This window comes from Aegilops tauschii, chromosome 3 (genome assembly GCF_002575655.3).
Source record: "Aegilops tauschii subsp. strangulata cultivar AL8/78 chromosome 3, Aet v6.0, whole genome shotgun sequence".
NCBI lineage: Eukaryota > Viridiplantae > Streptophyta > Magnoliopsida > Poales > Poaceae > Aegilops > Aegilops tauschii.
In genome coordinates, this window is record NC_053037.3 from 346543943 (window position 1) to 346558152 (window position 14210).

General features: G+C 43.6%; 1 protein-coding gene across 9 annotated transcripts; it reads left to right on the plus strand.

The window, feature by feature from the left end:
- Window positions 1-4657: 4657 nt before the first annotated feature.
- Window positions 4658-12831, plus strand: LOC109732369 (carboxyl-terminal-processing peptidase 1, chloroplastic). 9 transcript variants are annotated; one of them, XR_002225393.4, is made up of 16 exons: window positions 4658-5144; window positions 5295-5414; window positions 6006-6143; window positions 6771-6875; window positions 6977-7145; window positions 7504-7580; window positions 7951-7995; window positions 9815-9898; window positions 10359-10397; window positions 10477-10539; window positions 10651-10780; window positions 10951-11039; window positions 11187-11272; window positions 11408-11484; window positions 11784-12018; window positions 12109-12831. XR_002225393.4 is itself a non-coding variant. In XM_020291547.4 (13 exons), the coding sequence occupies exons 1-12, from the start codon at window positions 4794-4796 to the stop codon at window positions 11004-11006; spliced, it is 1377 nt and encodes a 458-aa protein (XP_020147136.1). In that variant the 5' UTR covers window positions 4658-4793; the 3' UTR covers window positions 11007-11039; window positions 11784-12091. The 9 variants fall into 9 exon arrangements, 3 of the variants coding, with proteins under 3 accessions (XP_020147136.1, XP_020147137.1, XP_045090777.1); XR_012205018.1 differs by lacking the exon at window positions 11408-11484 and having other exon boundaries at window positions 12109-12720; XR_002225391.4 differs by lacking the exon at window positions 12109-12831 and having other exon boundaries at window positions 11784-12091.
- Window positions 12832-14210: the final 1379 nt, after the last annotated feature.

Here is a 14210-nt window from a genome sequence, read left to right on the forward strand (position 1 = left end):
CTCTACGTGGTCTTGGCATGCATAGAATTACATCCGCATCCGGTGGGTAGAACACACTCCCAATGGTTTCCGCTTCCCACTGATTTGTCACCAGATCAATCAAATGTGAAACTAACTGAATGGATTTTGGCTTCAGTGACCCCATTGGTTTCATGGAATTAGTTCCTTCTATCCACTGATCATGCCAAACTTCCGTAGTTGTTCCATCTCCCACCCGCCTGATGAGCCCACGTTTTAGCATCTCCCTACCTTTGATGATTGCCTTCCAGGTTTTGGATGCACTTGCGGGGCACCCAGCCGTGAGGAAATTTTCATTGGGGTAATATCTACCCTTGAGTACACAAGCACACAAGCTGTTTGGATTTTCAAGGAGTCTCCAAGCTTGTTTGGCTAACATCGCATCATTGAAGGTCTCAAGATCCCGGAATCCAAGCCCTCCCTTTGATTTTCCAACGCACATCTTTTCCCATGATTGCCAGTGCATTCCTTTTCTGTCTAGTGACCCAGCCCACCAATATTTTGACATATTTTTCGTCAGTTTCTTACACATACCTTTTGTGAGTTTGAAACAACTCATAGAGTATGCCGGTAAAGCTTGGACCACGGACTTCAAAAGAACTTCTCTTGCTGCACATGACATCTTCCTTTCACACCACCCTTGCACCTTTGCCCTCGACCGCTCGTTGATATGCTCAAATTGTTGCTCGGTAATCTTACCCGCAGCCATTGGCAGGCCAAAGTACTTCTCTGACATGGCCTCCCGTTGTATTTGGAGTGCAGCCTTGACACCCCTCTTAACTGAAGCGCCACTGTTAGGGCTAAAATAAACAGAACTCTTCATCTTATTTGCACTTTGCCCAGAGCCCAAGCTGTATTGTTCCAAAATTTCATTCAGTCTAGTGGCACTCCGAGCATCAGTTTTCATGAAGATCAAGCAATCATCTGCAAATAAAAAGATGTGAGATCCATGGAGCAGAATAACTCACTCTGATGCCCCTATCAATCCATCCCCCATCATAATTTTGCAGCATGCACGAGAGCCCCTCCCCACAAAGGAGGAATAAATAGGGGGAGATTGGGTCTCCCTGACGAAACCCCCTTGAGGGCGAGAAGGCCGGTAAAAGCTCACCATTAACCTTTACCTGGAACCTTACGGTGGTCGCACACTGCATGACAAGTGAGATCCATTCATCTTGAAAACCAAGTTATTGCATTATTCCTTGCAGATAATCCCATTCTACTCTATCATAGGCTTTTATCATATCAATTTTGACCACACACCATCCTTGCTTTCCCTTCTTTCTCTTCATGGAGTGAATGCACTCATAGGCTACAAGGACGTCGTCGGTAATAATTCGTCCAAGGACGAAAGCACTCTGCTCCTCTGCAATTATCTCATCCAGTATCTCCCTCAAACGGTTAGCTAGTACTTTGGAGCAGATTTTGTAGAGAACATTGCATAAGGAAATTGGCCTATACTGTGTGATATTTTGTGGGTTTCTCACCTTGGGTATAAGAACAATTACTGTGCTATTCACCGAGCCTGGCATTTGTCCCCCATTTAAAAAACTAAGGACTGCCGATGTTACATCTGGACCTACCAAGTCCTAGTGCCGCTGATAAAAACCAGCATGAAATCCGTCACTTCCAAGTGCCTTTGTAGGCCCCATAGCAAAGAGCGCAACCTTCACTTCATCTTCTACAAATGTCTTCATTAGTTGTGCATTCATAGCTTATGTGATTTTATGTGGAACATGATGAAGGACTGCTTCAATATCAGTGTGTTCCTGCGTAGTGTACAGACTAGTATAGAACGGTTGCACCTCGGCATGTATTTCTTCCTTGGTTTCACACACCGATCCATCTGCAGCGCGAAGGCTGCTGATGCGGTTTCTGCTTTTGCGAGCGACCGCATGTGCCTGAAAAAAGCCCGTGTTCCGGTCACCTGCTCTTAGCCAGTCCGCCCTTGATCTCTGTCGAGCCATAATCTCTTCCTTATGCAGGAGCTCAGAGAGTTGACGGGCCAAGTCTTTTTCCTTCCGCGTCGGTCCCGTGAACAGGGATTGCGACCGTTCTTTCTCATACTCCTTTCGTATCTTCTGTTTAATGTCTCCAAATTTCTTAGATTTCCAGTCTGTTAGATGAACTTGCATGGCTGAGAGGGCATCATCTATGACTTGCAGACCTTGCACACCTGCACCCTGGCGCCATCCCTGTAACACTGCCGCATCATATGTCTCCTATTGTTGCCAAGCTTCTTCATACATGAAACGGCGCCTATGCCCCTCCTCGCCTACAGCTACCCTCTTCATCTTAACCGCAAGCATACAATGAGCAGACTTAGGTGTAGTCACATGCTTCACGACAGATGCCGAGTATAAACACATCATCGGTGGGTTCACAAGGAATCGATCTAGCCGTACTTTCACATTCGAGTCACCCTGTTGCATATTATCCCACGTGAATGGGACCCCTTAAAAACCAAGGTCCTGTAGTTCACAATCATCAAGGCACTCACGAAATTCATCAATTTGCGATTCCGGGTGATCATGAGCTCCGAAGTACTCGGAATTATCTATTATTTCATTAAAATCACCACTGCATAACCACGGCGCATCGCTCTGAGATTTGAGCCAACACAACAAATTCCAACTCTCGGCGCGTTCACTACGTCTAGCCTTAGCATAGAACCCTGTAAACCGCCACACTTTATTGTCTCCCCCAATGTTCTTAACCATTACATCGATGTGTTGGTTTGAGAAATTATTGAGAGTTACATCAACGTCTTTTGACCAAAACAAGGCCAAACCCCCACTTAAACCATCACTACTCACTGGGTAGCAGCCTTCAAATCCCAGCCAGGTAGTGAGATCGCTTACTCTCCTTCCCTCGATCTTTGTTTCACACAAGAAGACCAGGGCGGGCCCTTCCATCTTCACAAGGTTGTGAAGTTCTCGAACTGTCTCCGGGTTCCCAAGCCTGCGACAGTTCCATGAAAAGCAATTCATTGCGACACGCAGGGCTGATGCTCAGCCTCCGCGAGAGTCTTAGCAGCCTCATCGTCTGCCTTTTTCTTCTTGGAGTCATGACTATCGTCTCTGGACCCTGAAGATTCATTCTCCTCACTCTGTCGCTTCCTGATCATCGTCTCACTATCTTGCAGCATTAAAGTTTTGCCTCCTCCACCATGCATATCAACACGACGGTAGACAGAATTGTGACCGCGCCCAGTGCGCTGCCCTCCTCTACCATTTGTATTTCTGCCCTGGGCATTGAATTGATAGACTGTGTTGCGAACTCTGCCACCACTAGTTTTTTCTGGCGAGGTTACTTCCACTCCGGGCTCAACCTCTTCTCCCTCCCGTGGTTCTGCATCCTTCTTTCCACCGTCATGAGGTTCCTCCGTTTTGTATGTTGGGGCGCTATTCCAGCTTCTGCTCTTGTTCGGCATATATCTCAAGGCTTCACGGTACGGTGGCCTTCCATACTCATCTCCCCCATGGGCGTTGGACACATTAACTCTGTGTGCCCTAATAGTCCGCAGGAGAAGCAAAAATAGGGCAAGTTTTCATACTGGATAGCAAAAAAATCAGTTTCTTTAGTCCTTGCCTTCTCCAACTTCACCCATCGCATCAGTGGCTCGTCCACATTAATCCACACTCTGAACCTGAGGCAATCTCCAAAAGCATAGCCTTTTCCATCAGCATCCAGGGTCACAACATTGCCCACCATAGCTACTATACGCCCCGGCCATGGCGGACATAGCAGATTGAAAGGTAGGTTAATTACCCGTGCCCATATCTTGAGTTTGTCAAACTTCAGCTCCGATGGACGCGACATGATGTTGAACCTTTCCAAAAACCACACCATGTTTGCCAACCATCCACGGACCACCATCCAAGATTCGATCACACTCCCGCTTGTTCACAAAACTAGCAACAAAAACATTCTCGCCAGATGGCCCGAAGTACAGTCCTTTTGGATTGCCCCACGCCGAGCGCGGAGCCTCTCCAATAGTGTTGACGTGAAGAACCTTCCTATGGAGTACCTTCCCGATCAGTGCGTGCAACTCCTCCTCCCTCTTCTCTTCTTCACCATCAATGACAAGTTTTGCCTTCTCCTTCTCCGTCAGATCCAGCCTATCCATCATCTGCTCCACTGTTTCTCTGTCCTTTGTATTGCCCCTCTTACCTCCCATGGCGCTTGATTCCGTCATCGTCGTCGCCCGACTCCTGATTTGATCCCTTCTCCCGCGAGGCCACCAAGGGTGGGTAAGGACGCAGGGTCCCCCCTTGATCACCCCGAGCAAGCACGCCGCGAGGATCTGGACAATCGAAGTAGCAGGAAGCCGGCGATCACCAAACCCTAGACTCGCGCCCCGAGATCGCCCCGTGCGCCGCCGTGCCACTCGAAACCCTAGGAAAAACGTTTTGGGGCTTCCGTGGGTTGGTAAAGTTGCAACCTTGGTGATGTAACTGTTATACAGCAGTTATCGGGCCCACCACCTTTTTCAGGTGTGTGCCCCGGATAACTATCGGGCTAACGGGTGCCAGCGAGTCATGTCAAAAAAATAAAGCCTAATTTTTTTGACGAAAAGGAAGTTGAGGGAATCCGAAAATTCGTCTTCCACTACCTCCGCCGTGGCGGACTGTTCAACGGCCAGCCCCATCCCCACATCCGCTCCAAACCCCCATCCCCACCCCCACCACTAAACCAAAAACAAAGTGTTTTCCCCCCTCTTTCACCCCCTCCCTGCACGAAGCTTGTGGAGGTGGAGCCAGCACAGCACAGCAATGCTACCACTCTCCTGCGCGCCACCGCTACCGCCGCCGCAGTCGCGCCCGAACCCCAGCCCTAGCCACAAGCCCAAGCCCCATCCGTGCGTGCTTCTCTTCCCTGCCGCCCTCCGCACGGCGGCCGCGGCGGCCACCATCTCCTTCTCCCTCCTCGCCGGCAACGCGGCGGCTGTGGCGGCGGTGGAGCAGCCCTCGGAGATATGCCGCGGCCAGGACGACGGGAGGGAGGTAGAGGTGAAGGCCGAGGCGGTGACGAACGAGCAGCTCGTGGAGGAGGCGTGGGAGGTGGTCAACGAGGGCTTCCTCCCCGACGCCGGCAGCCGCCCGTGGTCACCGGAGCTGTGGATGGTAAATTTGTCTCGTGATGCGATTCTGTATCACTTTATTTGTTGGTTCAAATGGCTGCAATAAAGTCTCAATGCACACTGTAGCCAGAAACCCAGAACGCTCACTTCTATCATGAGTGATAGCGAGTCTCTCAATTTTAATTTGATGCAGCAACGGAAGCAAGATATTCTTCAAGGTTCAATCAAATCCCGCTCTAGAGCCCACGACATCATCACGAAAATGCTAGCTAGCCTGGGTGATCCATATACAAGATTCCTGTCGTCCTCAGATGTAAGTTATTTATAAGTGGCACTGTACTATGCTATTGATTTCAGTAGGCGAAACATGACTCAAATTTGGAGTGATGTTTATTGTCTCCCCAATCCACTAAGGTTATCACCTTTTGTCCTTCATGATCCACGGTATCCATTTTACATCTTTTGTTAGATAATAATGAAATAGAAGCTCTCCCTGGGCCATTTTGCATTGTTACTAGCATGCCACGAGCACTTGAGTTCCATGATATCGTCAAGTACATGTGCAAAAGTTGATGTAAACCAGATCTACTGTTTCCTCTTGGATGTCAGCCAAAAAATAATTTATTTGTTTCTGCCCTGGTACTGGAAGTCCTAGTGTCATGCATGCTGATCTTCAAAGAGTTCTCTGTATGTTATTGTTTTTGTATGTTTGGTACATGGTACACACTCTGGCCTAACGAACCTATATTTAGAGACTGCAGCAATGTGATGTCATCCTGTGTTTTTTTCCTCCTTTGCTTTCATAGTGATGTAATACAAAACTCCTGTTTTAATGTTTTTACCCACCGCTGATCTTTGATTGCTTTTATTTGCTAATTTTGCATACGTTATCAATCTGCTAAAGTTCTCGAAGATGTCGAAGTATGACATGACGGGGATTGGGTTGAACTTAAGAGAGATTCCTGATGACAATGGTTCTTTAAGGTTGGTGGTATTAGGATTGATACTAGATGGGCCTGCTCACTCTGCTGGTGTTAGACAGGTATCAACTGCTAAGCATTTAGTTTGCTTTCCTTTTCGACGGGAATCTTGCTTTTATCACAATGTTTTCAAACCGATCATGTTCCATTTTCTGGCACGTACTTCTTGTACAAAGTTATCTTAGCAGATAGTCAAACTGCATGAGCAGTTACATATGGGCAGATTTTGACTATACATATTCCCAATTTAAGATGCCGAAATGCTGAAATAATGTTGGCAAATGTTTCTACTTATACCTTATGGAGTAACAAAAGCTTTTATTTTTGGTGAGGGTTAACTGACCCTATCTATTTAATTTTTTTGTGCTAAGCACTTCACTATAGAACATACTAGTATTCTCAGCTTTAGCTGTTTTTGTTTCACTGCTAAAGATTAAGCGTATTGAGGTGTTTGGACAAATGACAAGTTCTATTATGACTTCTCTTATTCTCAACATTTTAATTATCAAAAGCATTTTTGAGGGGAAAACAGCATCTATTCTGGAAATGCACTTTTGGTTATCAGAGAACACTGTTATTTTTACTGTTGGTTGCTGGGAGCCTGGGACTATCCCACGACCTAGTTGAGCATGAAATTAGATCATACACACACATCACCTAATCCTTCCGGGTCATTTATCTTTTATCAGGGTGATGAGCTTTTGTCTGTCAATGGTATCGATATAAGAGGTAAATCTGCATTTGACGTGTCGTCCATGCTGCAAGGCCCAAAGGAAACTTTCGTTACAATTAAGGTTTCGAATAATCTTATGACCACTGTATTAAGAGTTTGTCTGGCATCTCTTTGTGCTCTTTATTTTCTAACTATCTTACTCTTTTTTAATATTACATATAGGTTAAGCATGACAGCTGTGGTCCTGTTGAGTCAATGAAAGTGCAAAGACAGATGGCTGCTCGTACTCCAATTTTCTATCGTTTGGAGAAAAGAGACAATGAGAATTCATCTGTTGGATATATTCACATTAAAGAATTTAATGCAGTGGCCAAAAAAGATTTGGTCAGCGGTGTGTTGCTGGTTTGTTCACCCTATCCTCTTGTCGTTTCTAAATCTGCTAGTCATTTTTTTATAACTATGTTTTGCAAATGGCTATCTAGTGTCTAATTCTAGTGAGCTGATTTGCATACATCTAAATATTTAAATTCTTCCTTATCCAAATTGAGAACATCGCGCAGTTTAAAATATTGCCTCCCTTTTTTTGCAAACTGAATGTGCACTATTGATTGTTTCTGCTCATTTAGTACCTTTGGCTTGCATGTTATTCTTTTGACACTACAACAATCTTAGTTGTAGTCTTGTATATATCATTGTTGTTGTTGATTTAAAGCAAGATTTGTCCTTTTAACGTTACCTGTCTCTTGCAGCATTGAAACGTCTACAAAATTCAGGTGCCTCCTATTTTGTTTTGGACCTGAGGGACAATCTTGGTGGACTAGTGCAAGTATGCTATTTTTCTTTTCAAATTATGCCCTCGGCTCCTAAAGTAGATGTCATTCTAGGATTATGCGCAATATCTAAAGGCATGTATACAAAAGACTATATTACCACCCTTCATTAGGTCACTTCTTGCTCTCAGATGGTGTATAGGAACCAAAATTTGAATGCTAGAATGTCCTATCTTTAATCTGCTTGAAGCCTAGAACTGAATGTTATTTGGTAGGGTATTCTCTTCTTATTGAGGCTCTTGAGTTATTGTGAATTTCTCGAACTAGTTTGGGGCTCACCACATAGGTTCAGAAATGAACTGCCCAGATATCATCTTTTTTGGATGGGTTATGCTTACATGGTCTGATGTTATGTTTATCTTGAAGGCTGGAATAGAGATTGCAAAGCTCTTCTTGAACAAAGGAGACACGGTATGGAACCTTCTTCTTTATTTTTAACTTGTTGTTTCTTTTCTGCAATCCTTATAAAATTGGTGCATATGTTTTATTTTCATGTCAAAATGGTGCTAGATCATTGGTTATGGCTTTAACAGCTTTGCATTTATCCACATGACTAGTCAAAGTAAATTCTGTTAGGGATTTTCTGAAATGAAGGATAAGTAGAGGAAATTTTGGAGTGAACTGGATTTTCCTATGCATGTGTCTGGGATGAATGAGTGTCAGCTTAGGATTGCTTTGAAGTTCCTATGGAATGACCCATATAGGGGAAATTTGGGTGACAACAAGGGCCCGCTTGGGACATTGGAAATATTAGAAGCAGGATTAGGAGAAACACAAGAATTAGATGTCAATTCTAGTACGTTCCTAGAGGAATTGAAGACACTTGAAATGTACAAGATAGCTATTTGAATGCTCTACATGTATTCTTTTCAGTAACAAAAAGAATTATTACAGAGAGAAGATGAACCATGACTAGGTTTTGAGATCTTATGGGTTTCAAATTTAGCCCACCCCAACTTGTTTGGGGCTGAAAGGCTTTGTTTTGTTGTAGAGAGAAGATGTGTGAGAAAGAGCGGTCATGCTTTAAAATGGGGTTGAGCTGAGCTCATACTAATCCTCCAATATGTAGAAGAGAGGAAGGGTTTCCATTGTAGTTCCTTGGTCCATTCCGACATTCCAAAGGCTGTTATAGAAAGAAGAAAAAAAATCCACTTTCCAAATTCTTGTATGCTTCAAAAAAGCCATTTGAAACCATTCGTTTGGTTTTGTTTCCCATAGGATTGCACCATTCGTTTGGTTTTGTTTCCCATAGGATTGCACTATTCCTGCGGTTTCCTTGGTCTGGTGTTCTCCAATTTGAGTATTCTAAATCTGGCCTTAAAATCTTATGGAACTTTTGATGTCCATTTGAGTAGAAGCTTACTTTCCATGAAACAGTAACTCAGGAATTAAGTACAATGCATGAGCTCATGAATCTTGGTTGGGACATGGTCATGGAAACAACTGATCATGCTAGTTTTTCTTTGATGTGGACTAATGATTTGAAATTCTAAACTAATCCCGCAGTTGAAAACATTAACAACATGAAGAGGTTGTTACCATCACCATCACCATGGTGATTCATATTTTCAATTAACAAAAAATCATGCGCTCATGTAGCAGCATGTGGTTTTGTTGGGTTATAGTTTTAATTTTGATGTGTGTATCGTGCATACAAGGGAAAATGCATATATTCTACTGATGGGAGGAATTGAATGGTGTCATTTGGCCCATAAACCAGCCATTTACATAGCAATCGGTAGCTACCAGTAAACCCGGTAAATAGTGGTTACTGCTGGTTTTAGGTCCTGATGTTTTTCCGCTGGTCACCAGCCTAACTCTAATGCAGGCTCTGTATGAAAAAAAAAATCTCATTCTTGAACAGCTAGTAACATTTATCAAATTGATATCCTTGCTAACCTTAACAGACCAATAGTTAGTTAAATAGCCAATGCATATGGGCTTCTAGTTAGTACTTCCTCCGATCCATATTAATTGTCGCTGGTTTAGTACTAAGTTAGTACAACTTTGTACTAAACCAGCGACAATTAGTATGGATCGGAGGGAGTAGTTCCCATTCTTCATATGCTTTCGATAAAGACTGTTAAAAGTCATAAAGTCTTTCTGTACATAGTGGCAAGTTTGAGGGCGCCATGTATTTAATTGCTTAAAGCATTTCTATTTATAGTTTCATGTTGTTAATGGAACTTTGGTGGTGAAATATTTATGTCCTTAATGGATTGTTTTTCAGGTCATTTATACTACTGGCCGGGATCGTCAAGTCCAAAATACAATTGTTGCTGACAGTGGACCTTTGGTTACAACTCCTGTGATGGTATGTTTTAATGATGGTGATGTACCTATTTTGAAATGCTTCAAGAGTTAGTAGTACAAAGAAATCTCAAGCAGACGCACTTCACTGTTTTGTTGAACCGTGTAAGTTTGAATACAGCATTTACCCACATATTCCTCGGTCCTTACCACATTAAAGCTGTTAAGCAGCTTCAGCTGGCTAATGCAATGTTAAACACTTTCCTATACTAAACTTGTCAATGTGAGCATCCTTGAGTTGCAGATTATTTCCTGATTTAACTGTGTCCATACTCCATGGGTCTTCTTACTTATACTTTTTAATCAGACCAATACTATAAATAAATGGCTTATTGCAGCAAGTCCCCTAGTTAACTTGTTGATTACTGAAATTTAGTAGGTCATGCCATATATTTATTATGGTACAGTCAGATCTTCAGACTCATTTGTATCTCACCTGTCCATCCGCACCTTATGACACACAGGTACTGGTGAATAATAGGACAGCAAGTGCCAGCGAAATAGTAAGTAATTTTTTTGCCTCACTGGTAGTATAAAAGATCATAGTAGTAGGATCTCACCAAGTTAATAATAATTTGATAGGTTGCTTCAGCACTTCATGACAATTGCAAAGCTGTTCTTGTCGGTGAAAGGACTTTTGGCAAGGTTTGAAGTTTGAACCACCTAAAATAGCACATCCTATGGCAATGCCTGCTATAACCAACAGGCTTATAGTATGTCCGTTCTCAGATGTAACTCAAGTGTATGATATTGCAGGGCTTAATCCAATCAGTATTTGAACTTCATGATGGTTCTGGTATTGTCGTCACAGTTGGCAAATATGTCACGCCAAATCACAAAGACATCAATGGAGATGGAATAGAACCAGACTACCGCCGTCTTCCTGGTGCTATTCACGTTCACCAGATTTTCCTTTTGTTACACCCAACATGCAATGTACTCCCTCCGTCCCATAATATAAGAACGTTTTTGACACTACACTAGTGTCAAAAACGTTCTTATATTATGGGACAGAGGGAGTAGTTTACTGCTCGGCTGAATTTACTCTTGTGACAGATCTCAATGAAGCCAGAGATTACCTTTCGCGTTGCCAAAGCAAGAAATTAAGTTGAGGTGAAGTGCTTTATTACAAAGCTTCTTACACAGTAAGGAAAACTATTTATCCTTGCATATTTGGGTCTTCATGCTATAATAAAGAGAAAAGATACGCTTGACTGTTTGCACATGCTAATCCAGCTGGTTGAGTTTTGACAGCTTGCACTATTTCTCATCAGTACTTCTAATTTTACTAGATAATTGCCCGTGCGTTGCAATGGGAGTATAAACATTCTAGCCCGTGACAGCACGTCTACTATTACATTGATGCGCTAAAATCTTAGTAAGTTTTTGTATGCAATTGTCATGATTTACCTGCCATCTTATGGTTAATCACTCATTTTTTGACTTACCAAAGAAAACATGTTTTTATTTTGGTATAAGTTAATAAAACATGGGACAATTGATTCTATTTTAGGAAAAGTCAATGGGAGAAAAATCAGAGATGGGAGGAAAAAATCAAGAAGGGAAGAGGGGGGCGTGTATATAACGAAGGTTGGACGAAGTAGAGATATCTCAATTAATTTCACAAAACATTGTCTAAAATATTCTCATTGGTAAATCATAGAGATTCATACACTGGCTGTTCATAATTTTTGGAGCCACATGTGCTCACACTCGAACAGGCCCTACACTGCGAAGAAATACTGGCTTGGTGTATGATTCTCTACTGGGTGTTTATGTGTTTCCATCTCATAAAATGTCCCTTTTGACCTGCGTGCTACTGAATATGAACCTACTACTGGTTAGATGTAGCTAGCTGTCATAATAGTTGGAATTTCTCTCCTTTGCAGGCAACACGTTAGAAGTATGGAACGGAGCGTTATGCCCGGGAGAATTGTACAGCGAAGAATGAACTCTCCCTGGTGAGGTGAGACCACAAGCTCGACATTGAAGCCTCAATTCAATATAGGCATCTGCAGAGATCAGAGTCAGCATGTCCTTGGATTCACACCGGTTCCGCAGCTCGGTAGAGAAAGGAGAGAGCCCTTGGATTGCATTGGCTTCTGCTGAATATACCCAGCACCAGTATGTAAATAACCTGTGATCCTTGTGCAACCAGTGGCATTCGTTATATAAAGAAGTGCAATAGTAGCTCTAATCCAAGCATTTTGCCAGGACACCATCTTAGAGCAACGCTAGCAGATGCAGATCCCCCAAAAAGGCAGCCTCTAAAATCGTTTTGGAGTGCACTCTAAATTTTACAGGACACATTTGAAGGATAGAGAAACAAAAGACTAGTCCTATGCGCTGTGGCAGTCTTGGACAGACGCATCAGGCATCGCAACAAGACTCTGGTTGGGCGGTACCTCTGGACAAATACATTTCCATGTCACAATCTTCTTTGCCTTGAGGACAAGGCGCAACTCAAGATGATGATAGTCTATCCTGTCTCAAGCTGATCTGAACAGACTCACTGCTACCTGAAGAAACACAACACTAGCACTGAGTGGAGCAAAATGCTCCAGAGAATGAGTGACTGAGATGAGCCAAGGCGACTTAAGTGAAAGATGTGCGGCTTTACATTCTTTTGCTGACACCCTTTTCCCGGAACATCAACGTTTACTTCTACCTATGCAGGCTCGTTTTGGCACATGGGAGCATATGCTCCTGGTTTTTAAAATATGTTTTAAACATATTTTAAAATGTCACAAAATTCTGTCAAAATGATGCCCGACTATCTTTGGACATTCTACGTGCACAAAAACTCGTTTTGCGGAAAACTGGCAACTTTTGTGTCACATGTAAAAAAGACAAAATGTAGTGTTAAAAAAGGCTTTTCACGAGACATTATTTTGTCTTTTTTACACAAGGCGTATAAAATGTCGGTTTCTCATGAAATTTGGCGTGTGCACATACAATGTTGAGATGTACGTGTCAAATTTGTGTTTGGAAATTTTTGTCATTTTAAAATATATTTTTCAATGGCAGGAGCATATGCTTCTATGTGCCAAAGTGAATTTCTGTACCTACTTAAGCTCTTTAGCAGTACTTATGGCATCTTCAATGCTATCCCCTAAAACGAACACGGTATTTGTCCGCAAATGAATCTGGACGCGTCCGCGGTACAGTGCACCTTCTTCGTTGTCCATGTCGTCATCATTGTCAGAGCGGTACAATGATATGGCATCCAACGCTAGACATAAATGTCCGCCCGCAATATAAACACATTCGGACGAAATTCATGCAAACATGATAGAATTTATTTAAATTCGGACATAATTTACGTAAAATGGCCAGCAACACCTCCTTCGTTGTCCATGTCGCCGTCATTATTGGAGTGGTACAGTGTTATGGCATCCAACGCTAGACATAAATGTCCGCCCGCAATACGAACACATTCAGATGAAATTTATGCAAACACGACAGAATTCATTCAAGCTCGGACATAATTACGTAAAACAGATTTCGTCCGTTCAACTAAAATCTAAAAAAAAACTAAACTAGCATATAGCGCAAGGTGACCTCGTACGTGTGGCCGGCAACACCTCCTTCGTCGTCCATGTCGTCGTCATTGTCGTAGCGGCCCCTCTAGCGGCAGAAGAGCGCATGTGCACGGGAGCCCGATTGCTACCTGGCGCTCGTGGAGGAGTCACCCCGCTTCTCCCGCTCCGTGCGGAGGCCCGCCTCGGCCAATGCCGACCCTGGCTAAGATGCCCGGGGCTTGCACCTGCCGCCGGCGGCGGAGCTATCATTGAGCGACCACCCCTCGCTGATCTTTCCGTCGACACGGCATAGCTGACGCGCAGACATCTCTGCGATGGTCATCGGTGATCGGTTGAGATCCCATGCCTCCGCGAGAGACCCATACCGACGCCGGTCGGATTTCGCAAACGCCCAGTGGCACCTCATCTGGTCCAACCTCACACTTTGACAAAAGTATCTAAGATGAATAGGAACTCAACCGTACATTTAAATACAAAATTGTTGGATGTTCAAGAACCTTTTTAAATTCATCAATTCCAAATGCAAATGAACAGTCTGTTCGTGCCAAATACCTCGATATTTGGAGTCTTAAGAGCATCTACAGCCGGGCACCCTAAGACCTCCTCAAACGCACGGGCGGCTTGCCCGGTCATGATTTTTCGACCCAGATGAACGCCTCAAACGGGCCTCAAACGCCCGGACTGATCGACACCCCTCATATCTAGTCCAAATATGAGGCAGCCCGGGCGCGCCCGTCACGTCAGCCCGGCCCACCCTGACCCCACATATATCCT